This window comes from Lissotriton helveticus, chromosome 5_1, assembly GCF_964261635.1.
Source record: "Lissotriton helveticus chromosome 5_1, aLisHel1.1, whole genome shotgun sequence".
Classification (NCBI taxonomy): domain Eukaryota; kingdom Metazoa; phylum Chordata; class Amphibia; order Caudata; family Salamandridae; genus Lissotriton; species Lissotriton helveticus.
In genome coordinates this window covers 1,825,828,848-1,825,853,597 of record NC_136065.1, presented here as the reverse complement: position 1 = coordinate 1,825,853,597, position 24,750 = coordinate 1,825,828,848, and the positions used below count along the sequence as shown (strand labels likewise).

Here is a 24,750-nt window from a genome sequence, read left to right as displayed (position 1 = left end):
AGTGCTGCACCAATCCACAAATTTGTGCCAACAACTGGCATACAGTGATTTTGTGACACCATGTTGACAAAATGATACCAACAATGTCCAGGGGAAGGTTGAAGGAGTTCAGCGGCAACCGTTTAATTTCCAAACATGGAGATGTAAAGTGTGCAGACTTGAATGCAGCCTTCTGCCCTGATGCTATAGCAAAAAATCTTTCTGAACAGGTAGCTTGATTGGAGGACAGATACGCATGCCCAGGAGTTCTAGGTACCACACTAAAAGCTGAAGCCAGAAGGATGACTTGGGCCTACTTGTTCCTGATCTTCCTTAGAACTCGGGCAGGAGAGGCAGTGGTGGGAAGACATACAGGAGTCCTGAGCTCCACTCTAAATAGGAGTTTCGAGAGAGCTTGTGGGGTGAGCCTGCCCTCAGCAGACAATCCATCATGGTAGGGGGAAGACAGAACCATTGACTTCTGAAGGTCTGCTGTAACCATCACCATTAACATCCCAGGAGTATGGGTGAGGCAAATGGGGAGCACTGCAAACTGAAAATGGTTGTGGTCCACCGTGAACCCCAGGTTGCACCTGTGGGCCTTCAGGATGGGGATGTGGAACTAAGTGTTCTGCAAGTCCAATGCCACCATCCAGTCTCCAGGGTCTAGAACAGACAGGACCTTGTCTTTCTGAATTGGTCTTTCTGTGGGAAAGTGTTAAGAAGGCGAAGACAAAAAATAAGACATGGGCCCTCATACTTCTTTGGCACAAGGAAGTAACACCCAGCTCATATGTCTGAGGCTGGAACCCTTTCTACAAACCTTCTGCCCAAAAGGGCCTGCACCTTTTGCCGTAAGACAAAAGATCCTACATCATCTGCCCTTAAGGAGGTTTGAAGGTGCAGCGGGGTAGAAAGGGAATAAAGGTCACAGCCCCGATGGACAATCTGAACAACCCATTTGTCTGTTGTAATAGCATACCACCTTTGGAGAAAACATCGAATCCTGACTCCTACAGGGCTGATGTGTGCTGGCAAGAACTCACTAAAGTGGTATTTCATCTGGGGCTGCCATAGGGGATGGGGACTGAGCTGCACTTGGTTCCTGCTGTACTCGTGGTCTCTGAGAACCATGGTTTGGTGGATTGAACGGGTGGGAGGTCTGGGGCTGTCAAAACGGAAAACGTCTAATGTAGCCACAGAGAAGGGGAAATTGTTGGTGGAATTGCCCAGTGGGAATAGAAAAGCCCAAAGAATGCACTGTGGCTCTGCCCTCCTTGACACGTTCTAAGGCGGAGCCCATTTTGTAGCCGAAAAGGCAAGAGGCATCTAATGGCATACTCCCTTGACATCCCAGCAGAAACCCATTGGCCTCAACTAGATGAGGTGCCGAAGACCCACACTGGTACCCAGGAAGAGTGCTAAACAATCAGCTGTGTCCAGTCTAGATCTCATTACAAATGTTTCTGCATCAGAGCCTCCCTAAATATCTTGAGTAAGGCAAGCTCGAAGGTTGTCAGGAACACCCAGTAAAACGTGTGCCACAGTGTCCCAAAGGGAACAGGAGTAGCATCCCAGGAGACCGCTAAAATTTACTTATCTCAAAGCAAGGCTCATGGAAGAAAAAAATCTGTTTGCAAAATGTTTTGTTTCAGAGTCCTATGTACAATTACTCCCAAATAAACGACAGAAGAGAATACAGAAACGCTGGCCCACTAATAGCGTATTCTGGCTCACAGCTCATTGTACTGTTATGGGAAATAGTTCTAACGTGTTCCAGTTTATGGAAATTTCTGAGTATCTTCCAAATGGAATAATCTCTCTCATGAGGGTTACACATTACCTTCTTGGTTTTTAACACATAACCTATTTAACACATTGATGGACAATAACAGTCACCCACTACAGAAATCTAGTCTAGTGTGCAAGTGTTTCTCTTGCAGCTGTCTAGTCAATAGGTCTAGGGCCAACATAAACAATATAGGGGATATGGAGCAACCCTGTGTTGTTCCCCAGCTATTTGAAAGGGTCAGACGTCAAACTGTTATCATTAACCTGGGTTATAAGGCAAACCTAGAGCAACGGTATCAAGGCTAGGAAGCCAGTCGGTGTACATTATGGCTTAAGATTTTCCATCAAAAATTGCCAATCTAATAACCAAATGCTTTTTCGGCATAAAGAAGGGCAACCGCATGACCTGTGCAGTACTACTCCCAAGTATGCCAAGGATACTACACCCTCCAGGAACAGAGATAGCTTGGTTCCAATCAACTTGGCCAGTATCTTCTCTTCATATACTTCCAAAAGGTGCAGTGGCTAAGACGTGCTTGCAAACCTTGTAGAAATTGTTAGATTGTTTGCACCTGGGACTTCCACCACCGCTATTGAGCCTATGGCCGTCACTATCTCTTGCGCTGAAATTGGATTGTTTAAAACCTATTGCTGATAATCTTTGAGCTACATTAGTACTGTTGTGTTGAAATATTCCGCTATGTTCCCATGTGACTCTGTCCCACGTGTTGTGGACAGGCGTATGTAATATTATACAAATTCATTTAGTATCTTCTCGTTATTTGTAAGCAAATTCTAGCAGTTAACTTCTATTCGGCTACACTTGATCAATACCTGTTCCTCCTAAGCAACCCTGCTAGTGTGCTGCCTGGTCTCTCCCCTCTTCCTCCTGCCTGACAAGATCCACAGATTACTAACCTCCCTATTGGCTAGGTCTCTATAATGGTGTTTGGCTCATACAAATAAATCTGCAAGGCAGACCCCGAAATGTTAGTCTCCAAATCTGCAAAACCAGTTGCAAGCTGCACCATTTGCCCGCAAATATAAAAAGAGTGTTTTTAAGGGCCCCATTAAATGGTAATAGTGGCTCTGTGGGAGCCTGACCAAGTACCAAGGCTTCAGTCAGTGTATTACTTTTTACTTACATGGTTGGTAGTTGTAAATTCACAACCTCAGCCGCTCGTCGTAAAATCACGTGAAAACAGCGCTTACCTCTGTGGTAGGACTTAGGCGGCAGATCAGGCCGCTATCAGATATAGTGTCCAGCCCACTGGCACCCTAACGCGCTTTGCATAGTAGTTTCCCTGACATATTGAGGAACAGCCATCATAGGTATCACTGTCCAAATCCTTTGCAAAAGGAAAATGCTACTTACCAGTATTCCTCTGTTCTTAGCATGTAGAGCTGCAGAGTTACACACCCTGCATAGATCGCCACCTGGTGTTGGGCCCGTATATTTGCAGTTTGTTTTTGTCCTGAACAGTCTTTGGAAGTCACGAGATAGGCGACTCCTCTTTTGGACCCCATTGCGCATGGGCATCGGCTCCATCCTCAGATTCTTTTTCGCCATTAGGGAAATGATGGAGCTTTGCATGAAAAGGTAGGTTGTCCATGTAAGCTGAATCTAATTAAGATAATACTGGAACAGATAAAGGCAGCCGGGGAAGCGGGTGGGCGTGTGCAACTCTGTAGCTCTACATGCCAAGAACAGATCCATACTGGTAAGTAGCATTTTCCGTTCGAGGCATATGAGCTGCAGATTACACTGTGCATTGATTATATAGCAGTACCCACACCTAGGGGCGACTACCTGGATTTGTTGCAGTAGTTTGAAACAGTGTTTTGAGTACAGCTTGTTGTTTAGTTTGCACATCTACACAACAGTGTTTTGTGAAAGTGTGCGTTGTCGACCATGTAGCTGCTTTGCATATGACATCTAAGGGAGTGTTCCCTAAAAATGCCATTGAAGCCCCTATCTGTCTTGTAGAATGGGCTTTAGGAGAAACAGATAGCGTACGTTTAGCTTTTTTTAATTAATTTTATTTTTGTACCAAGCAGCTACAATATGCCTTTTACATGACACAACCATGTTACATGCATAACATAATTCCGTACGTACAATTACATAAAGAAAGATGTACCTTGTAAAACAGTTTGTGGCATACAATACATCTTTCGTATCAGAAGGTTTATAACAGTATATACAGCCTCATTCTGTAAGGCCTGTGTCATGACTGTGACCCGACATTTTGTTTACATATCAACTATATTTGCTTAACATCTCCAGTTCATAGGGAGCCCCCTCCTGTGTCCACACCATCCCCCATGTTCCGTATGTCAGGTGCATCTTGTATCTGTTGCAGGTAGCCCACAAGGGGTTCCCAGAAGTCTCTGGGTCTAGATGCCGGAGGCAATTCCTCAGCATACGTTCCCAGCATTTCTTTACAGTATATCATGTCTGTGACCCAATCTTTGAATCTAGGTGGTCTTTTGCTACCCCATTTCATAGCTATCCGTCTTTTTGCAAGTAAAAGTGTTACAGCCAGGAATTTACGTCTCTTGGCTAGTTTTAGTTTGGGAATACCCAGTAGACATATCAGTGGTGTGTTTGGTATTTATTTATTTTTGCCATTTATAAAGCGCGAACGAATACCCGTAGGCGTCTCGGCGCTAAACAATTCGCATAACTTCAGGTCAGTGTTAAAAGCTCCAGAGGAATTTGGTGAAAGTTATTGATCAAAAAGCCATGTTTTTAAATGCTTGCGGAACTGGAGAAGCGAGGGGCTGTATTTGCTCTGCCAGCATAGTTGATAACGCCTCTGTGACTTCTTGCCAGTACTTGTGTAGAATAGGGCATGCCCATGCCATGTGTAAGAAGTCAGCTTTAGGAGTAGTACAACGTAAACATCTGTCGTCCTCTCTAAGGCCGTACAGGTGTAGTTTGGCCTGTGTGTAATAAGTCTGATGAATAAACTTGAAGTGAATGATTCGCAAATTACAATTTGATGTACGTAAATGTAGTTGGGCGCAACTATAATTCCAATCCTCTTCAGGTATTGTTTCCTCAATTGCGTCTTCCCACTTCTGGAGTGATTTGTTAGGCCCTAAGGTCTGTTCAGCCTGAGAGGCAGCATATAGTCGCGTAATTAAGTTTGTCGATGTGGGTGCTGTAAGAAGTATCTGTAATGCATTTAATCTCGGAGGTTCCTCTGGGAATGACTCATATAAGTGCCTGATTGCGGAGCGGAGTCTCAAGTATGCAAACATCTTCAATGGTGTTTGATGTGCACATAGTGAGCGGTCATCCCGTGATATGAAGTTATGTGGAAACAATGTACCCATTGTCTAAAAAACCTATCTCCCAGCGTCCTACTCATCTTCTTTTCTTGTGTAACCGATAGTTTGGGATGGTTCGCCAATGGGAGTGCCAGTGCATATATAGGTAATTTCTGAGCCCGAGATGCCAGAGTATGCCACTCTCTAGATGTGCATTTGACCGGCTGTATCACATCCCTGGGTAGAAAATTAGCGGGATCTGAAATGTAATTAGTTATCTGTTGCGGGAGAACACTGTCTCTTTCCACTGCAATATGTGGGATATGTGAGTGCAGTTGTACCCAGTAGTGTGCGTGGTGTGCTTGCGCACAATAGTAATATAATTGAAAATTTGGAGCGCTAAACCCCCCTTGATGGTATGGTCATGTTAATATCTTCCAGCTAACTTTGGGGTGTTTTCCGGCCCATGTGAGGCGTTGTATTGCTGTTCTCAATCTGGAAAAAACAACTGCGTGAGCCATATCGGAATATTCCAGAATAGGTATAAGAATCTCGGTAGGACTATCATTTTCTGGATCGCAATTCTATCTGCTAGTGATAGGGGTAGTTTAATCCATTTTTCAACCTGTTCTTCTAATTTAGTCAATGCTTTACCATAATTTTCTCTGATTACTACTTCTGGGTCTCGGTGCACCCATATTCCAAGGTATTTAACAGGTTCGTTATACCACTGTAAAGGATAATCTAAAGTGGGTTGAGGGGTGTCCGGCGTCAGTGGAATTACAACCGATTTATCCCAATTTATACTAAGCCCTAAGAAATTTTCAAATTGAATATATTCACGTATGAGAGGGTTTAAATTGGTGTCTGGATATCTGGTGTATATTACCATGTCGTCTGCATATAGAGAGATCCCAATAAGCCAGAGAATAAATTGTAGGGCTGCTTCGGGATGTTTGTCTGATTTTACAGGCTAGGGGTTCTAACGTTAGCGCAAACAGAATAGGCGACAAGGGCCATCCCTGCCTCGTCCCGCGACTTATTTCTATAGGTTGCAACGTAATGCCATTTATTCGTACTCTAGCCCTGGGCTCAGTGTACAATAGAGAAATCCATTTAAGGAAAGGTGGCGGAAACCCCATTCTAGTCAGAACTGTAAACATGAACTTCCACTCCACTGAATCAAAGGCTTTTGCCGCATCTAACAGAGCGACCGCTGCAGGTAGTTCAGGGTTCAAACTGTGATACATTGCAAATATGGTGCGTATGTTTTGTGTTGTGGATCTAGTCGGGACGAAACCAACTTGATCCGGCAATACTAGGGTTCTCAATAGCGGTTTTATCCTTTTTGCTAGTATCTTGGCTAAGATTTTGACGTCAATGTTTATAAGGGAGAGCGGGCGGTACGAGTCACATTTTTCGGGGTCTTTACCGGGTTTAGGGAGTGCTATCAATAAGGCCTCACGTAACGACAGTGGAAGAACACCGCTCTCTTAAGCTTCCGCAAACATCTCGGCCAACTGGGGGACCAGGAGGTCTCTGAATTCCTTATCAAATTCGCCCGGTAGGCCATCCAGCCCAGGTGCTTTGTTATTCGACAGCGAGTTAATCGCTTCTTTAAATTCGTCTTCCGTGAAATGGGCCAAAGTATTCCCTATGCGTGTCCGACAACCATGCTAGACCAATATCATCTAGATAATCATGTATCTCTGGTTGATTGGGTGTGGACTGCGTGGTATACAGCTTTGAGTAGTAAGATATGAAGCTATCTAGAATAGAGGGAGTGTTGTAAATTGGTATGTCGTTTATGAGTCTGGTTACATGTGTCGTCATATTCATAGGCTTGATTCGGTGTGATTGTGCCATACCCGGCCTCCCTCCCTCGCCATAGTTCCTTGCTGTTAATTTCTGTGACCAATATTTGACCTCAGTGTTAGCAAACTCATGGTAATTGTCTGTTTTCTGCCTAATGTCTGCTAGTAGTGAGGCATTTAATGTAGTGGCATATTCAGCCTCTAGTGCTCGTATGTCCCTTTCGGCCATGTCCAGCTGTTGCTGAATATCCTTAAGAATCCCTGCATGTTTGCTTATGCAATGACCCCTTATAGTTACCTTAAACACCTCCCATAGTGTGCCTGAACTTTGCACAGAGCCAGTGTTGAGTTGAAAGAAATCTATGATTGCTTGACGTAGTTCACTACAAAACACTTGTTCTTGTAGCGCGAGTGTTGGAGTCTCCACGTAAACTGTCTGGGAGTGTGAGTGGGAATGGCGAGCTCTAGACGCACTGGGGAGTGATCTGACAGTGCTATAGGTAGATGTTCCACCGTGTTAGTCCGGGAGCTAATTTCTTGTGTGGTCAACCAATAGTCCAGTCTGGACCAGGAATTGTGTCGATGAGGTGCAGGTACCCTCTTTACAACCTGGGTGTCTCATCCGCCATATGTCTATCATGGGCCAGTCCTCCATTCCCTCTCTGAGGGATTTGACCGATTGCTTGCCATATCTGTCATTACCCGATGACCTGTCCAGTGTTGGGTCTTGGCAGGTATTAAAATCCCCCCCCCCAAAACAAATTGCAGTGGACTGAGAGTCCCGCAGCTGGGCCCAAATGCGGTCATAGAATGATGGGTCGTCTACGTTCGGACCATATACTGTAACTATCGTGAGAGTAGTGCCCCCAAAATTACCCTCTAGAATAGCATATCGTCCTTGGTCGTCAGTAAATGTGTTAATGGGTGTGAAGGAGGTGTGTTTTATCAAAATCAACACTCCACGAGCATAATTTGAATAAGAGGATGCTACACGATACATTGCCCATCTGTTGCCCACCCTGCTTTCACGGCCAGGAAGTAAATGTGTCTCCTGAAGACAAGCAATGTCTACTCTCTGGCTGTCTAGGTAGGCAAACACTTTTCGGATTTTCTGCGGACTTTGGAGCCCCCAAACATGTCGTAAGTCAGTCGCCATGCGATATATTAAGAAATGGTGTATGCCACTGTTAATAATGTCTTCTTGTAGGCACAGAGTTCAAAATCATGATCATCAACACACTTGTAGCCGCTAGGTATTTTTCTCAATGTCCCCCCCACTCCCTCCCCCTCCCACTCCGCTGTGTTCCCTTCAGCGGAGTCAAACCCACACGAATGATCCATACCGTCAACTCCCCACCCAGTACATAGAACTAATAAGAAACACAAGAAGATTAAACTGGTGTGGTACACACAAAGGGACAGGAGCTGCCGAAGCCTATCCCTTTACGAAGCCTCTCCAAAGGGGTGGGATGCCCCTTCACAAACAAAGCAATGCACTTTCACAACAAACACTGCTATATACTTATGCATAGATGTATAGACTACAATCATATTGTCTAGGGGAAAGTCATCCGCGGCTACAGGTCCTGTCTGACTGTCCATCATGACATAGTATTACCCATTCCAATGTTACTTATCTGCTTGATGTTGTCATGTTCTATTGACAATTCAGCCGAATTGTTCCGCCTGGTATTCAGCGTTGGACAGTCACAATCCCAATTGTTCCCCAGGTAGCGTTCAGGTATTAGCTATGCCTCCACAGCTGATTTGCAAGATTTACATGATAAAGAGAGCATAGTCCCCCATCAAGTTCACAGCTTAACAAAAGTCATCACAGGAGCATCATTCCACATCCGACATTATCTCTCGGTCCGGCAGTCTGTCTCTAGGCGATCTTCTGCACGCCCCATGGCATTTCCTCAATTGTAGGTATTTCAGGACATCCTTAGGTTCTGTGAAAAACGTTGTTGTTCCCTCGTCGGTGACCTTGAGCTTGGCAGGGTATAGCATAGCGTAAAGGATATTCAAATCCCGAAGTTTCTGCTTAGCAGGTCCAAATCTCTTCTTTGCTTCCTGGGCAGATTGCGTAAAATCTGGATAAAGGGCTATTTCCATGCCTTCTTGTTTCAGAGTTCCCAACTGACGTGCTTTGCGCAGTGCCGCATCTCTATCCCTGTAGTTCAGTAATTTCGCAATGATGGGTCTCTGGAGCCCAATGGAGGCTTAGGTGCTAGCGATCTGTGTGCTCTTTCGATTATAAAGATATCTGAAAAGATGTCCCTGCCAAGTAACGTTATTAGAAGTTGTTCCACATATTTCTCCATGGGGCCCTATTTGTGGTTTCAGCTACTCCCATCAAGCAAATGTTGCATCTTCTAGACCTCGCTACTAAATCCTCAGCTTTAGCTGTTAGTGTCATCAAATGTTTGTCCATCCTAGATTGTGTGGCGCTAGCTTGAGTATTGGCATCTTCAGCGTCTGAAATTCGCCTTTCGGCCATATCTATCCTCTCGGTGTGGCGGTCTAGCCTCTCTGACATCCGATCCACTCTATGCGCTAGGGAATCAATCCTGCCATCAATATTCGTCAATGCAGTCTGTATTGTAAGGACTGAATATTATCATGTGGGACGCCGCCAGTAGTCGTCGTTGTGGGCGGAGTTGCTTGCTGCTCCGCAACAGTCTGCTCTGCTGACTTCTTAGAGTGGTCAAAGTTGATTTTCAGTTGACTTTTATCAGGGTTCCCCATGGTGTCTCGACTTGGACGTGCACCGGGGAGGTGTGTGGTACTATAGTTATATTGTCTTGCCTCTGGACCGGTCAACAATCTCCTGGGCCTCTTCCGATTGCCCTACAGGGGTATGTGCGCCACAAGTAAAACTGGCAGAGTCCACTACGTGCCACGGGTTCCCAGAATGAGTGACACCACCCAGGACCAGCAGTACTGTATGTGTTCCACCAAGCAGGCAGATCATTTGTGTGACTTATGTGACCCGTAGCCCCACTTTCATAGGCCTCTCCGGACGCTGCGGTGACGTGGTGTTCGGGTCTCTTTATAATCACACTCTATATGTCAACTGGTGTCAGGCAGCCGCTTTTTCTTCTCCTGTAGTCTGCGGCTCAATAGCAGGGCCCCACAATACTGCAGTTGGTGATTGGCAGTGGCAGTAATCCCCATTAAATTCAGATCTTTGGGGGGGTGTGGGACGGCCCGCAACTCTATGGTTGCCTATGCCCTCTTTTCCACCGCACTGCCGTCCACACCCACCCTAGCTGCAACAATCAATTCCACCAAGGGGGGACTCACCATCCAGACAGTGCTACAAACTCCGCAATTTCCCCCGCAGGCAATGGCTGTGTATGGGGTCTCAGTCACGTAGACGGCCGGGCTGCAATCGTATCACCCCAATACTTGAGCCGCTATCTGTGTCCTCTTCTCTCCTGGGCTCCCGGTGCCCCCAGTCAGCGTGTATCCTCAGCAGCGGCAGAGACAAGCAGCGTACGCGGTCACCGACCTCCCGTCACCTCACGTCTAGGCCCTGGCCGCATCGATCAAAAGGGGGCTCCCAGAAGGAGGAGCGAAGCCGACCCCGGTGCAAATATTGGCACACAATAGGGTTTACTTGTGTCTTAGTGTGTCTCAGGGGCAGCCAGTGTCCGACTCGTGGTCCTCAAGCTACGCACCGGGCCCAGGATCTCCCACTGTCTAAATGACGTGCCTTGCGCCACGGCCTTTCTCTGTACTCTAGTCCGGTGCTCCGCGAAATTGCGACCTGCAGTAGGCTTCTCTATCTTCTTCGCCCACTACTTCGTTGTAGGTCTTCAGAGACACTCGGGAGCGCCCAATACCGATTGCAGCTGTCATCTGTAGCCTTAAATTAATGCTGCCGATCGACCCGTTTGTTGATCATGTGCAGGGTTGGTATTATTTATTGAGCATCCCGGAGGAGCTCACTCAAAGCGCCGCCATCTCGTGGTTCAGCAAGCTCCGCCCTCAGCGTACGTTTAGCTTTGTGGTAACAAATTTGTATGCATTTGACAATCCACCTAGCTATCCCTGATTTTGAGATAGGGTTGCTTTTGTGTGGTGGTGAAAAGGACACAAAAAGCTGTTTTGTTTTGCGAAAAGGTTGTGTTCTTTCAATATAGTAAAGTAATGCTCTTTTGACATCCAGGGTATGAAGAGCTCTTTCTGCGACTGTGGCTGCGAAAAGAATACAGGCAGCTCTACAGATTGATTGAGGTGAAATGACTTTTGGAAGGAATTTAGGATTAGTTCGTAGAACAACTTTATTGTGGTGCATTTGCAGAAAAGGTTCTTGAATGGTGAATGCTTGTATTTCACTAACTCTTCTGAGAGAAGTAACAGCTACTAGGAAAGCAACTTTCCAAGTTTATGTAAAGGTTCAAATGGAGGTCCCATTAACCTTGTAAGAACAATGTTCAAATTCCTCACTGGGGAAGGTGGTGTTATAGGTGGAATTATTCTTTTGAGGCCCTCCATGAAAGCCTTTATAGCAGGAACTCTAAAAAGTGATAGATATTGTCTATTTTGTAGGTATGCTGCAATGGCAGCAAGGTGCAGCCTAATAGACGTGTACGCTAAGTTACATTTTTGGAGGTGTAGTAAGTATCCTATGATGTGCTGAATAGACACATCTAAAGGATTGGTTTGTGACTGTTTTGACAGTTTCTTACAAAACGTTTCCACTTAGCTGCATAACATGCCCTAGTGGTGGGACATCTAGCTTCTTTAATAACATTCATATATTCAGGGGGAAGGTTAAGGTACCCAAACTCTGTGACTTCAGGAGCCAGATTGCCAGGTTGAGCTGAGCTGGGTCCAGGTGTCTGATCTCTCCATGGTTCTGAGTTATTAAGCGTGGAGACAGGTACAGCTTTTGGTGTGGTACCACAGAAAGTTGCAGCAGTATGGTGTACCACGGTTGTCTGGCCCAAGTTGGAGCTACCAGAATGAGTGTGAAGGAATGCTGTTGTAGTTTGCGTACCACTAATGGAAGTAGTGGGAGAGATGGAAAAGCGTACGCAAATTTGCCGGACCAGTTCATCCATATCGCATTGCCTTTGGACAGAGGGTGTGGATAGCTGCCGGCGAAGTTTGGGCATTTTGTGTTTTCGTGGGTAGCAAAGAGTTCTATCTGAGGTTGTCCCCACATCTGAAAGAACGGTTGAAGAACTTGTGGATGAAGTTCCCACTCGTGAATCTGTTGCGTTTGACGGCTTAATAGATCCGCTATGGAGTTTTGAGCTCCTGGAACATGTTGGGCTAAGAGAAATATTTTTAGTGGTATGGCCCATCTCTAAATCTACGGCTAGTAGCTCCAGGTGATTGATGTGGAGTAACTTTTGTTGTGGTGTCAATCTGCCCTGCATGGTGTGCTGCCGTAAGTGAGCTCCCCAGCCGGAGAGCGTTGCGTCCTTTGTTATGACTATTTGATGGACTGGCTCTAGGAACAGTCGGCCCTTGGAAAGGTTTTTGGTGTTCCATCATTGCAGAGAGCGGTGAGTTCGACTGTCTACTAACACTAGGTCTGTTATTTGACCCTGAGCCTGGTTCCATTGATGTGCCAAGCACTCTTAAATAGGACGCATTTGTAGCCTTGTATGAGGTACTATGAATATGCAAGAAGCCATCATCCTTATGAGTTGCATGAACACTCGAGCTGGAAGAGAGTGTTGAGGTTGGAATGTTGTTAGTAGGGCTTGCATATTTGTTATCCTGGCAGGACATGGATAAGCGAGCGCTGTTGAGGTGTTTATTGTGGCACCGATATGTTGCTGTATGTGGGACAGTTGTAGGTGAAACTTGGTGTGGTTTATTGTGAACCCCAAGTTGTGGAGTAATTGGATGGTGGTGTGAGTGTGTTGTACACACCGACTGTGTGAGCTAGCTTTTATGAGCCAGTCGTCTAGATATGGGAAGCCAGTGGAGAAGCGTGGCTCAGTGGTTAGAGGCGGCAGACCCAGAAGCTGAGATCGGCCGTGGACCAGGGTTCGATTCCCCGCCTCGGCGGGTCTCGGGCTCAAAAATTCCACGGACTCGACAATTCTCGCTCCGGTGCCTACTCGACTCACGGGGTCACACTCTGCGACTCTGGGCAATAGCTTGCTTAATCTCCACTACGGCCCCTCGCGGCGGGATGCCTGGCTTTCACCTTGTGGATACCCTGTCGGGGTATCTCACAGGGGAATACCAGGACGGGTTCCCTAAGCAAGCGCCTTGATGCCTTCGGGTGATACGTGTGCTATATAAGTCGCAATACATACATACATACATACATACATGAATGTGCTGTCTTCGTAAGTGTGCTGCTACTACTGCTAGGCACTTGGTAAACACTCTTGGTGTTGTTGTGACTCCGAATGGGAGTACTTTGAATTGATAGTGCTGACCGTCTAGTACAAATCTGAGATACTTTCTGTGAGCTGTGAATAGGAATGTGGAAATAGGCGTCCTTGAGTTCTAGGGTAGCAAAGAAGTCGTTTTGTAACAAAAGAGGAAGGACCTGCTGAAGCATTACCATCTGGAAGTGGTCTGATTGTATGTACAGGTTTAGTGGCCTGAGGACTAGAATAGGCCTGAAAGAGCCGTCCTTTTTTGGGATAAGAAAGTACAGGGCATAAACTCATTTGTTTTGGTGATGCAATGGAACTAACTCTATTGCGCTTTTTTGTAGGAGTGATGTTACCTCTTGTCTTAGTAGAACTAAATGTTTCTGTGACATTGGTCGCTGTTTGGGTGGTATGTTTGGGGGGGTAGATGTTAGTTCTAGACAGTAACCTGACTGGATTATTTGTCACACCCACCTGTCTGATGTGATGTTGATCCAGGCAGGAAGGAATTGTTGTTGTCTTCCCCCAACTGGAGTGGAATGTGGTGGGGGAAGGTGGGTTAAAGTCATTGGGCGGGGGTGGAGGCAGAGCGGGAGTTATTATTTTTGCCTCTGCCGTTGTTATTGTTACCCCTGTAACCCCCTCTTTGGTAGCCTCTGCCATAGGTGGATTGGGTAGGGGCTTTGTAAGAGGTAGAGTGAGTATTTGAGGAGTATCCCCTGCTGGTGCTCCTGTTAGATGAGCGATGAAAAGAACGTCTGGGAGCTTGCGACTGCAAGGCTCCCATAGATTTTGCTGTGTCTGTATCTTTTTTCATTTTTTCAAGGGATACGTCCACATTAGGCCCAAATAAGTGTCATCAAAGAGTTGGTTGAGGATGGCACTTTGTACTTCGCGAGTAGAGGTATTTGAGATGATTCAAGCCCTAACCGGATCTTTAAAGACTTCTGATGCGTGCTTAATAACCCCTTTAAAGTAAAGAGAGGGGTTCACCCAATTGAAGTCACTGGGACCTGGGTAACGTAAGTACTGAGGAAAGGGGTCCCAGCAATGAATAAAAAAAGGAATATTCACACATAATAATAATAAGAAAATTCAATTAACCTGCATTGTTATTTATTCACAATGTAGGTATATGCTGATTACCATTATTTTAAATACAAAATCACACATTATTCATAGTGCCCCTGGTAGGATCGCCATTGACGAACGCGAGTCGGCTTGGATGCGGATTAACTCTGCTCTTGACGGCGAATTTCCTGACGACGTGCCAATTCCGACTCTAGGTCTCACAGACTTCGTGAGGGTCACAGACATCTGTTTGTGACCGTGCCTACATGGATTAAACCCTGTTGTTTTAGGGGATGACATTTCCCTTGCACACTGGTAAAATTGTTTGAAAATTCTGGTCAAAGACCTGGGAGAAGCTCCGGATCGATGTCCTAAGGTGCAAAAATAGAGGATCTGATGTCAGTGCACATGGGTGGTGCTTACATGCGGCTCCACTCGTCACTTCTAAAGCAGATTGATGTAGACACAGAGTCGCACAAGCCCATCCACTGGCATATAAGGGTACTGCTTTAAAACGTTCCAGATTCCGCCTGACACCTATGGAAGGTGAGGAATCTGCAGGTGAAACTATTCATCAGATGACTAAAGCATTTTAGAGATCTATTCATGACAAAAGATAATGGTACTTAGGTGACTTTTTTCCACCCCGAAACACAAAAATAGGTTACATTAAGGACATATAAGAGCTACTTGTTAAGTAGCTCTTATATGGCCTGTTCAGTTTAGTCCAAAGTCTCTCAATTGTAGACCAGCCCCTATCCCCCAAACCAGCTGCTCCCATTGGGTGTTTCCGATGCTATCTATCCTTCCAAACCTCATGATAAAAACAACCAAAATGACACGCTGTGAGGTATAGAAGATTTCACAAGGATGTCACAATGGGCCAGTCAATAAATCTCCATTGGCGATGTCTGCATTTAGAAATATTTATACAAAAATAAAATGCTATTCTGAGCCCCATCAGTAGATGAGCAAATTATGCAAAGAATGTGATTATAAAACAGATTCATGCAGCACTAAGAATACACAGGGTTCTAGAGTGGGAGGAGACAATCTTACCTCGCTGTGAATGTTGGGGACTGAGCCAGTGAAGCCATTTTCCGCAATGGTGCAGTTGGAACTGTTTGGCGAGCTGGGGCCAGATCCAGGTGCACTATTACATACCGACGACACTAGAAAACAAAGCCAGACAGTAAATTCTAAGTGAATCACACCCTTCCCAGGCTACTCAGAAAAACAATTGTTTAGACCAAGACAAACTTTTTTCCCTATGTCTCATTTTGCTCCTCCTCTCTATAGTTAAAAACAACCTTTAAATCTCCTTTGCCATCTCAAGCCCCTTTGTTGTTTGAGGCTCTGGTCATAATTTGAAGACACTAAGACACTCCTATGCATCATCAACCTACATTATGCTACACATCTCCACAATGCCAATTTGTTTCCCCCTAGTACAACTGATTGGAGATCGTGAAGACCCATTCCAATCTGCTGCCAAGAAGATACTTCTATAGCATTTCTACTTCTCAGGAGAGAACTAGACGGGTGATGGAGATACACACTGACTCCACTCAACCATATTAAATTGAAAACACTCTTGGGAACCTTAGACTCAACTTACCTTTGACATTGCTCGTAAGTACAACAACCCTTAAAGCAGTTGCTCTGTAACCATATGTGGCAGCATCAACTAAGTATGCTCATAGTGACAGACTCCCGCACAGAGAAAAGCACCATCAAAGGCAAAGGTACAGTCATGAGTGATGGGAGATAAAGTTGTGTTTTAACAGTTAAGATGGACTGTTACTTCACCATAAAATGGTGCTCTTTAAAGTTACCTGTCCATCTCTTTCCCAAACTGGATCACAGCTGGGGTAAATCTGGTGGATACAAGAGTATTGTTCCAAATCATGAGTAAATAAATGGAGAAGGCCTGCTGCCTGTTTTCCTTTTTACCCATCTTTGTCTTTGGATTAGGGGGTGAGGAGGCCTGAGAATTTGTCTATAAAGGCTCTGTCAAGAAGACCTGCATAAGGTGGAAAGTGGTGGACAGAATTGCAGAGAGCGTGAAGTGGCAAGTGAGCAGCTCCATAGTGCTTATTTTTGATCTGTTAACAGTGGGCAGGCATGGGGAAAGGTTTATGAGTAGAAGGAGGAACCCGAAAGACAATCTTGTTCGTAAGAAGAAACTACGTACATAGATCTCAATTTCTCTTTTCGTACTGCTCTGTACCCACTACCCATATGGCCTGCCAGAATGAGGAAAAACGATGGCTGACATACACCTAACTAGCATATACTCACAGAAAAGTCAAAAGTACAATCACCCAGAACTGCAAGACATACCAAGAATGGCATAACCCATACAGTGTGTCCATTTCTGCCTTGCCCATGGGATCGCTGTAACATTTCCACTCACAGTATGAAATAAGTTACTTACCTGTAACTGCAGTTATCTAGTATTGGTATCTTTCATAGATTCACATGCTTTAATCATTCTCAGTCGTCGAAGTGGGAGTCCCAAGGTACATATAATAAAGCAGTACATAATAATTTCCATAGGCTATCATGGAGGTAACCATGTATTGAATAGCCTATCAACCTCCTTTTATAAAAAGGACCAAACTCAAAACAGGTTCATTCAGCAACTAGCACCCTCTAGAACCTTGACAAGAGAGGCTGAATCCCTCAGATTTTCCAGCACAAGTGTAGTTAGTAGTACTGTAATGCCAGAGGAACCTCTCCGGGGAGGAGGGTGGGTTGCACGTGAATCTATGAAAGATACCAAAACTGGATAACTGCAGTTACAGGTGAGTAACTTATCTCTTATCCAGTATTGGGGTATCTTTCATAGATTCACATGCTTGAATCAGAATAGTAAACAGTTATATATATATTTATATATCATCCTAGTAAGCACTTAAGTGGACGGTGGGTAGTGCTAATAATATCCTTCAATCTATTCACAAAAAAAAGAGCTGGTGCAGAGATAATGCAAATACATAAAGTAATGGTGTATATACTCAATATTGTTATCATAGTAATCAATGATATGACTAAGAAACCACAAACACATATATAAAAACATTTTTTAAATATAATTCCTCCAATTAAAGAGGCTTACCTTATTGAAATAGGTTTCGCAGCACTGTCTGTCCCACGGCTGCTCCAGCCTGCTGCGTTGATTCCAGGCAGTAATGCTGCGTAAACGTGTGTGTTGTTTTCCACATTGCAGCTGTGCAGATTTTTTCCAGTGGTACTCCAGCAAACATAGCAGCTGATGAGGAAACAGCCCGAGTGGAGTGTGCCTTTACAGTCCTTGATAATGGTTTGCAAGCTTTGTTGTGACAAAGTTGGATTGTGGTCGCTATCCATCTGGTCGCTATCCATCTGGCGACCTTGCCCACAGGCTACAAATAGCTGATCTGACTTGCGTACAGCTTTATTCCTTTGTAAGTAGAATTTAAGACATCTTTTTGATGTACAAAGTGTGAAGCGTCCTTTCTGCAGGAGTAGGAGGATTTTGGAAGAAAGTTCTTAAGATGACTGGTTCGTTCAAATGGAACTTAGAGGGAACCTTAGGGATGAATTTAGGATTTGTCCTGAGAATGACCGTTTTGTCAGTGAAGCGCAGGAATGGATGAGCTATGGTAAAAGTTTATATTTCGCTAACCCTTCACGTTTTATGTGAGGGCCAATAGAAGAGCAACTTTCCATGTTACATATTTTATATCTGCCTTATGGATGGGCTCAAAGGGTTGTTTCAGCAGTTGTGATAGAACTACATTTAGCTGCCACACGGGGTGGAGCTCAGATAGGTGGACAAAGTTCGAAACAGTCCTTTCATAAATTGTTTTATGATTTTTAATGAGCATAAGGATGGGTATTTAGATGAGCGCCTGTATCTAGATATAGCAGCGAGGTGAACTTTAACTGAAGAGTATGCAAAACAGATTTTGCTAAGGATAAAAAATAAGGTAAAACTTCTTCTGAAGCAGAGAGAAATGGATGTACTTTATTACGCCGCCACCAAAGACAAAAACGCTTACATTTCAGTCTGTATGACTTATTGGTGCTGTCCGCACGGGATCTAGCGATTATGTCTTTGCATTCCTGTGAAATGGTCAGATCCTTAAATCTGAAGAATTCAGGAGCCACGCATGTAACTGCAGCCTTGCTGGCTCCGGATGACACATTTGACCCTGGTTCCTGATCAACAGTGTTGGTAACAGGCGGATGGGCTGAGCTTCTGATAAGAGGAGAAGTTCTGTGTACCAATGCTGTCTGGGCCACCTGGGGGCTATTGGAAGACGGCGACAGTATTCTTATTTCATTTTCGTGAGGAACCTGGGCATCAGAGGAATGGGGGAAAAGTTATGCATAGATCCCTGACCAGCACATTGAAAGAGCATTCCCCTGAGAGTTTGGGAGAGGTAATCTGCTTGCCAAGAAGCGGCATTTGGAGTTGATTTGGGTCGCAAACAGGTCCAAAGCTGGCTTTCCCCAGACTGCAAATATCCTGTCCAGTTGGCTCTGGTCTAGTTCCCACTCATGGCAACATTTTTTGGTTCTGCTCAAAGCATCCGCCAAGGTATTCCAGAGACGTGAAACATGCTCCGCTGTTAGGGATATTCCGTGAAGAGTCAACCAGCTCCATAACTGCTGGGCATCTTGTGAGAGAGATAGAGACTTGGTTCCTCCTTGCTTATTAATATGAAACATGCGTGTGGTCTTGTCTGTGCGGATCAACACCAATGAGCCCTGTAGTCGAGGGAGGAAAGCCTGAAGGGATAGAAAAATGGCTTTCAACTCCAACCTGTTTATGTGCATCTGACGTTGAGTCGAGGACCAATTACCTTGAATCTGCATGTCCTGCAGGTGCCTTTGTTGAAAATGGCAATGTATGTGTACATAAGCGGCGTTCATTTGTATTCGCTGTACCTCTTGTCGTAAGCAGAATGGATATTGCAAAACATTGACTGTGTTATCCCGCCAGCATAGACCCATGCACACATATATACAACAGCCATTTTAGGTACCATGGTCTCTCTGTTTGCGATCGATCATCAGCCCCTTCCCTGACCCTGCAAGCATCCCCCATGCACCCTGACCGCCCCCGCTCTCACATGAACAAGTCGTGAACCCTCCCCTCCCGCATGACTCTGTCTCTGGGAATCACACCCAGCGCCTGACCAACACCTCCTTTTCTTCCATGAATACCCCTCCTGTTATGACCCCTTCCTCTGAGCCTGATTGTCTGCACGGACCGCTGGTCATCCCTCAGCCTGAGGGTACAGTTTATTGCCCACTACTGTATGCACTCGACCCTTTTCAAAGAAGCTACTATTGATCATGGCCTCCCCACCCCTTGGGATTCGATCAGGCGCACACATTCCAAAGGAATCAGCAGAACACTCAGCTGCGTGACAGCCCCCTCCTATTGTATGGAGGATCAGGGCCCCTACTGTAGCCACGTGTTGGAATATCTTCGTACTTCACAATGTCTTGATTGTAATGAAGAATGTCTGTGTGCCATAAACCTGTGTATAAAAGACGAAGCCTCAGAGAAACTTGTTAGAGCACCTCCTGAAGACACTATGCGAGTGTCCGAAATGACAGGCTCTCCTCATGAGATATAAAACTCTATTCTTGTATTCCTGCTTCCAGCGCCCGTCTCTTTATTTGGTAATCGTTCAAGATGGGAACTAAGAGGCGTCCTGCGCCAGCAGCCTGGGCATCAGGTGTATTATGGGCTGACTTTTCCACAATTGGCGCCCAACGTGGGGGCCATCAGCGACATAAGGTCCGGTAAGAGGTCCAGACGATAGGGTGAACATCTAAATGATTGGAGTATACCTGCCTTGAGAGGGCCCTCGTCCGGCTGCCGATTGAATGAACTTCACCGATTCTGAACGGACCTCTCTCAAGTGACCTACTGTCCTGACTGGAATCCCACAGGAATGCTGCGATAAAAACATAGAGAAAAGAGGCGCTGGAGGAAGGAAGGCGAAGAATTGCCCACATGGTCCGGTCCGGGTAAGGTTAAGTAGGACGTCTTTACGTCTGATTGGTAGGATGGCTTATCCATCTGATTGATTGATTGATTTGAAATCCGTATTAAAATTACTGGTATTGTTCATTGATTGGTTCATTTAGCCTCGGTTGCTACTTGAAGTATTGGTTCTCTTGGAGACATTCTCTGTTTGCAAACAGCGACGAATAGGAACGTTCCTCTCTCTTTGCAAATAGTGAAGGATAGGTAATGCGGACTTTTGTCCCCCGTTGTAATCCGTCATGCCTATTTTTCTCCCCACTGATTGATTGGTTGCTCTGTTGCTCTTTGAGACATTCGCTGTCTGCAAACGGGGAAGAATAGGAATATTCTGTCTCCCTTTGCAGATAGTGAAGGGTAGGTAATGCAGACTTTTGTCCCCGTTGTAATCCGTCATGCCTATCTTTCTCCGCATTTGATTGTTTGTTATCGATTATTGCCCTTTGAGATATTCCCTGTCTACAAACGGGGAAGAATAGGAATATTCTGCCTCCCTTTGCAGATAGTGAAGGATAGGTAATGCAGACTTTTGTCCCCGTTGTAATCCGTCATGCCTGTTTTTCTCCCCACTGATTGATTGATTGTCTGAACATTTATTGTTCAAGGAATAGTTCTTTTGAGGCATTCTCTGTTTGCAAATAACGTGGAATAGAAATGTTCTGTCTAGTCTTTGCAAATAAGGAAGGGTAGGTAATGCGGACCTTTGTCCCCCGTTGTAATCTGTCATGCCTATCTACTCCCCACTGATTGGTAAACCAGTTCCACCCGGACCATTTATTGGAGGTAGGTCATCTGGCTCGACCAGGAGGGTACCCCTAATACAAAAGGACAAATATAAAAATGCGGATTAGCCGCTGTATCATGCTAGCAAATAAAAGAGAAAAATATATATATAAAAATCGTTAGGGAAAAGAAAAGGAATAGAGTGAAATCAGTAGGCCGCTGATGAGATCTCTTTTCAACCTCGCTGAAATGGAAAAATAGGGAACAACCCCTCAGGAAATATGAAACTGGTGAGGAAAGCCGAACTTAACGCTATGACTTCGAGACAGCTTGGCTCCACCACCCACCCCGCCCAATTAACGACAAAACTTAGGCGAATAATAGAAAAATATATAACACTCTAGCGAAGTAACAGGTGAACACGTTTTATTTTTTAACAAACAAAAAAAACATTTAAGCAACTATTTACATGACAAACGGCTGCAACGACAAACGAAACCCACAATGCATTTCGCCGTCTGCCTGACGCCGTTCCAGTCCTTCCTTCCCCAAAGTAGCAATGTTGGGCTACTTTGGGCTACTTTCTAGTAGTTTTTGGGCGTTTTAAAGTCTACAAAAACCGTCAGGGGCGGTGGGGTGGAAGGACCACTACGCGAATAGCCCGAAGGCGGCACCACATGCCAAGGCCTGTCCCCCGGATGAACCAAGGGACCCGTTCCTGGGGCCGTGGCGAAAAGCGTCCGGCCGCCATCAACCGGAGGCCCGGCCCGAAACGTACTAGGCGCCACTTCTTTAATAATGGCTGCGACAACACTGGGGGGGGGGGATGTCTTGCACATGCCTCCGACCCCCCCCCCTCGTCCTCATCGCCTGGTCCGGCCATAACAAATGTCAAGCGAGACGGCGTGGGGTGCACCGGGAGGGAGAGGCGGCGCGAACGAGCCTCTCCCACCTCCCCAGGTGAAGGCTCCCCAGCTGCACCCCCAACGCTCCACGCACCCGGCAAAGGGTTCATCCACTGTGGCGATGCTGCGACACCTCGCCCGGCAGGTTGGAGCCCGTCTGCTCATTTGACCCCGCGATTGCCGGTAGCTGCCGAACTCTCAAAATGGCGGTCGACCTTGTAAGAGCGGGCCCAGCATGAAGGAATGGCCCGGTTGCTTGTTGATTCCACCATCATAAAAGTTCTCCTCGACCTTGAAGATTCTAGAGGAGCCGCGGGAGTCCCCGACCCCCGCAGATACCCCCGATGGGGAATGACTGCCATAACTGCCCATGGAACGATGAAAATGTAGCCGCAGGACGTCGGCGCTCCCATGCTGACGCCAGCCTCAATTTGAATGACTAAAATCCTGCAGACTACAGTTCGGAACAGTTCCGGTGAAAAACCCAGTATGACCCGGTAGGGAAAATTGTTGCCTCCCTCCCCCTTTTGACTGATGGTTCATACTGCCGATCCCTTTCTGTTGCCCTTCAACTGAACTTTTTGGACTGCCGAAAGAGGTTCTGGGCCAACCACGAGTTGGTGGAGGTTTTTGACTATGCCTGGATCTGCCTAGCCGCACCCAAAATGGCGCTGGTACAAATGAAACTTTCAACTCCTTGTTGTACCCAGATTGCTCAACTTTGGTGTCAATGAAATATGCATACAGTTTTTAAAAAAAACAATGAATTGATATGGGATGGGTACTGATTATGTGTTCGGACAATGAATTGAAGTGAGATGGGTGCTGATTGAACATTCGGACAATGAATTGTTGTTAAGTTTGGTGCATCATGATTGTTGAAAGTTCGAATTTCAACACTTATGATACTTGCTCACACTGAAATTTCGATATGATTTTATTGCACTTGTCGCACTTTCATTATGAAATCAACGATCACCGACTCCATTAGGTTTTCCACTAATAAGTATCCCCACATGTACAGTTCTGGCCGGCCCACTGGGTTGTAGGCCCGTATTTCTCTCACCAACTCAGAGCCTTCATCCCCTCTGCGCTGAAACTAGGTCTTCATGAAGTCTTCAGCTGGATGTCAACGAACCAGCTGAAGCTCAACGGGGAGAAGACGGAGATCCTTCTCCTAGGTAAAACAGAGATCTGTGGCAGGATATCCATTGGCCGCCATCCTTGGGCGCTTTTCCTATCCCGGCTACCCAGGTCAGAAATTTAGGGGTGTGCATCGATGATTCACTATCGATGAAACAGCAGGTCAATAAAGTGGCTGGCACTTGCTTCACTATCCTCAAATGGCTGCGGAAGATTATCTGGATGCTGCCTGTGGATACCCAGAAGACCGTAGTCAATGCACTTATTACATCTAGGCTTGACTACGGTAACATCTTATACCTGGGTTCCAACTTAGCCGTGATCAGGCGGCTTCAGGCTTGTCCAGAACTCCGCAGCCAGGCTGCTGTGTAAAATCCCCCGGACAGCAAGGATTTCGAAGCACCTCAAGGACCTGCACTGGCTCAGGGTTGAGAACCGGGTCCGGTTCAAAGCTTTGACCTATATGTTTAAGATCAAGGCAGGAACCGCACCAAAGTATCTGCAAAACTAGTTAGGCCCTACGCTCCTGCACGCAACCTCCGTTCTTCAAATGGAGCAAACTTTGTGGTTCCTAGATTTAAACTGGCCCGAGTGGGAGGGAAATCCTTTCCCATCTGGGACCAGTCCTTTGGAACTCCCTTCCCTCAGCTCTACGAAAGGAGGAAACTTTGCCAGTTTTAAGAAAAGCGTTAAAACCTGGCTTTTCAATAAATAATTGTGGTCTTTGACCGTGTTGCTTTCTGTGTTGTCGGTCTCTCAGTCCTGGCGCCGGGAAACCCTTTGTGGGTATCTGCGCGCATTATAAATGCAAAAAATAAATAAATAAATAAATAAATAAATAAATGTATGCACCGACATTTTTATTAAAGATTTTTGGGAAAAAACGTACGTAGTTGTCACGTGTAAATTGGTACGTTTCGAATAAATGATCACTGTTTCCGATATAACTGAATTACAGGTGAAATGGCTCAGCCCGATAAGTTAAGGGTTAAAAAGTATAGTGCGCAGAAATATTGCAAATATGAACGGTCTGGGTTTTTGTTGTATGTACTTTGCACATTTTTTGTACAGCTAAAGCAACCGCTAAAAAAGACCCTGGAATTCAGCCTATACTTTATATGCAACCTGTATCAGGAAATTGTGCTAAAAATACCCCTGAGTCGCCCCGAAGGAGTGCCACCTGGCCTCCCTACATACGGTCGTAATACCACACTTGGGTGACCTATGCTATCCACCGGCTTCCGATAATCATCTCTCCCACACTAAATGGTTCATCTGGGCTTAAATGCCGAGTTGGCAAGAACTGCGTTCCGTGGAGATAGACCGAGTATGTAGTAAGTAAAAGCCTTTTCGGGTTTATGCGCGCTGATGTATTTTTTAAAATGCTGCCCCCGCCCCCCTTCTTTTTCCCCTCTTTCTGCAGGTCACTTGGAACATCGATTAAAATGCGAAAAAAGGAAAATGGTGATCTAACGGACGAAGAGACAGGAAAAAGGCGTTCGATTATGGTGCCTACGCATCCCGAATAATACAACCAAAAATAATGTGCACTCATGATTAAGCACTTCACACTTAACTAAATAGGGAAAGGTTTAAAGAATATTTTGAGGTGAGGTTTACACTCTAGTACACTCCGCTTGGAGGAC

At 45.6% G+C, this 24,750-nt stretch overlaps 1 protein-coding gene across 21 annotated transcripts in view; it reads right to left on the bottom strand.

The window, feature by feature from the left end:
- HDAC5 (histone deacetylase 5) overlaps positions 1 to 24,750 on the bottom strand; it is a 1,448,645-nt gene that overhangs the window by 599,995 nt on the left and 823,900 nt on the right. For all 21 annotated transcript variants that reach the window (XM_078645209.1, XM_078645212.1, XM_078645222.1 and 18 more), the window contains one exon: positions 15,344 to 15,456. In XM_078645209.1, the coding sequence (XP_078501335.1) occupies positions 15,344 to 15,456 (113 nt within the window). The remainder of the gene's footprint in view (positions 1 to 15,343; positions 15,457 to 24,750) is intronic.